This window comes from Muscardinus avellanarius (assembly GCF_963383645.1).
Source record: "Muscardinus avellanarius genome assembly, chromosome: 14".
Lineage (NCBI taxonomy): Eukaryota > Metazoa > Chordata > Mammalia > Rodentia > Gliridae > Muscardinus > Muscardinus avellanarius.
Window position 1 is genome coordinate 88,858,181 of NC_137800.1, and position 2,833 is coordinate 88,861,013.

The following is a 2,833-nucleotide window of genomic DNA, read 5'->3' on the forward strand; positions in this document are numbered from 1 at the left end:
GCCTCCGTCCACGCTCCCAGCCTCTGCGTTCCGGATTAAGTGACCCTTAATCCTCCCTAAACCCAACCACCGCCCGAGTCCCGAGGGCCTTCCACTCCGCGGAGTTCACGCCCAGGGCAGCGGGCCAAGGTCGCCATGGAGACGGAGCCCCGCCCAACCCTCCCGGCCCATCTTCTGGTGGCTTCGGGCCCCCTCCAGGGAGCCCCAGAAGCGTCTGGAGAGTTCTGCGAAGGGGCGGCACCCTAGCCTCTCATTGGCCGAGCGAGGCCGGGGGCGGAACCCCCTGGAACATTCCGGGCCTCCGGAGCCTCGCCCGGATCGCCGATTGGCCCGCGCAGGAGAGGGCGGGACTCCGTGGCGACTTATAAAAGACGGCTCCGCCGCTCAGAGCCACTGCGCGCTTCAGCGACCTCTGCAGGCTCCCGCCTTCAGTCTCCTGCGAGCCGCCCGGAGCGGTCGTGAGCTTCCAGCCCTCAGCCGCCGGCTTCTTCGCGAGCAGCCGCCACCGCAGCCGAGTCCGTCCGAGTGCGAGCGCCCTTCGGGGGAGCGGGAGAGCGCCATGGCCAAGAGCACGGCGATCGGCATCGACCTGGGCACCACGTACTCGTGCGTGGGGGTGTTCCAGCACGGCAAGGTGGAGATCATCGCCAACGACCAGGGCAACCGCACCACCCCCAGCTACGTGGCGTTCACCGACACCGAGCGTCTGATCGGCGACGCGGCCAAGAACCAGGTGGCGCTGAACCCGCAGAACACGGTGTTCGACGCCAAGCGGCTGATCGGCAGGAAGTTCAACGACCCGGTGGTGCAGTCGGACATGAAGCACTGGCCGTTCCAGGTGATCGGCGAGGGCGACAAGCCCAAGGTGCAGGTGAGCTACAAGGGGGAGGCGAAGGCCTTCTACCCCGAGGAGATCTCGTCCATGGTGCTGACGAAGATGAAGGAGATCGCCGAGGCGTACCTGGGGCAGCCGGTGAGCAACGCGGTGATCACGGTGCCCGCCTACTTCAACGACTCGCAGCGGCAGGCGACGAAGGACGCGGGCGTGATCGCGGGGCTGAACGTGCTGCGGATCATCAACGAGCCCACGGCGGCCGCCATCGCCTACGGGCTGGACCGCAGCGGCAAGGGCGAGCGCAACGTGCTCATCTTCGACCTGGGCGGCGGCACGTTCGACGTGTCCATCCTCACCATCGACGACGGCATCTTCGAGGTGAAGGCCACGGCGGGCGACACGCACCTGGGCGGCGAGGACTTCGACAACCGGCTGGTGAGCCACTTCGTGGAGGAGTTCAAGCGGAAGCACAAGAAGGACCTGAGCCAGAACAAGCGCGCCGTGCGGCGGCTGCGCACGGCCTGCGAGCGCGCCAAGCGCACGCTGTCGTCCAGCACGCAGGCCAGCCTGGAGATCGACTCGCTGTTCGAGGGCATCGACTTCTACACGTCCATCACGCGCGCCCGGTTCGAGGAGCTGTGCTCGGACCTGTTCCGCGGCACCCTGGAGCCCGTGGAGAAGGCGCTGCGCGACGCCAAGCTGGACAAGGCGCAGATCCACGACCTGGTGCTGGTGGGCGGCTCCACGCGCATCCCCAAGGTGCAGAAGCTGCTGCAGGACTTCTTCAACGGGCGCGACCTCAACAAGAGCATCAACCCGGACGAGGCGGTGGCCTACGGCGCGGCGGTGCAGGCGGCCATCCTGATGGGCGACAAGTCGGAGAACGTGCAGGACCTGCTGCTGCTGGACGTGGCGCCGCTGTCGCTGGGGCTGGAGACGGCGGGCGGCGTGATGACGGCGCTCATCAAGCGCAACTCCACCATCCCCACCAAGCAGACGCAGGTGTTCACCACCTACTCGGACAACCAGCCGGGCGTGCTGATCCAGGTGTACGAGGGCGAGCGCGCCATGACGCGCGACAACAACCTGCTGGGGCGCTTCGAGCTGAGCGGCATCCCGCCGGCGCCCCGCGGCGTGCCGCAGATCGAGGTCACCTTCGACATCGACGCCAACGGCATCCTCAACGTGACGGCCACCGACAAGAGCACGGGCAAGGCCAACAAGATCACCATCACCAACGACAAGGGCCGCCTGAGCAAGGAGGAGATCGAGCGCATGGTGCAGGAGGCCGAGCGCTACAAGGCGGAGGACGAGGTGCAGCGCGAGCGGGTGGCGGCCAAGAACGCGCTCGAGTCGTACGCCTTCAACATGAAGAGCGCCGTGGAGGACCAGGGCCTGCAGGGCAAGCTGGCCGACGCCGACAAGAAGAAGGTGCTGGACAAGTGCCAGGAGGTGCTGGCCTGGCTGGACGCCAACTCGCTGGCCGACAAGGACGAGTTTGAGCACAAGAGGAAGGAGCTGGAGCAGGTGTGTAACCCCATCATCAGCGGACTGTACCAGGGCGCGGGGGCCCCGGGGGCCGGCGGTTTCGGCGCTCAGGCCCCCAAAGGGGGCGCGGCCTCGGGCCCCACCATCGAGGAGGTGGATTAGAGCGGGCCGAAGCTCCTTCTTCCTTGGACCCCTCGCGGTGAGACTAGCTGGGGCCTCGGAGGCCTTGCTGCGGCCGCTGTAGGCTCTAACTCGGCCCTCTACCCAGTCCATTCTCTAGTCCTAACCTGATGGTAACTCGTGGACATGCCTACGTTGTATTTTTGGGGTTTAACCCGTGTGTTCTTTGTATTTGGTGTTAATTTAGTATCCTAAGGATGTCTTTAATACTTGTTTTCTTTGCATTCGAACAAATCAGCATTGCCACCCTGTGTAAGAGTTTTGCTTTGCAACACTACTAGGTCAGGGAAACTTATGTTATTTAAGATGCACAATAAAACGTTTAAAATG

General features: G+C 64.8%; 1 protein-coding gene across 1 annotated transcript; it reads left to right on the plus strand.

Annotated features, from left to right (window-relative positions):
- Positions 1-559: 559 nt before the first annotated feature.
- On the plus strand, positions 560-2,485 carry LOC308272833 (heat shock 70 kDa protein 1B; the record flags this gene model as incomplete). The annotated part of the gene is made up of 1 exon (XM_080709851.1): positions 560-2,485. The coding sequence occupies one exon, from the start codon at positions 560-562 to the stop codon at positions 2,483-2,485; it is 1,926 nt and encodes a 641-aa protein (XP_080565977.1).
- Positions 2,486-2,833: the final 348 nt, after the last annotated feature.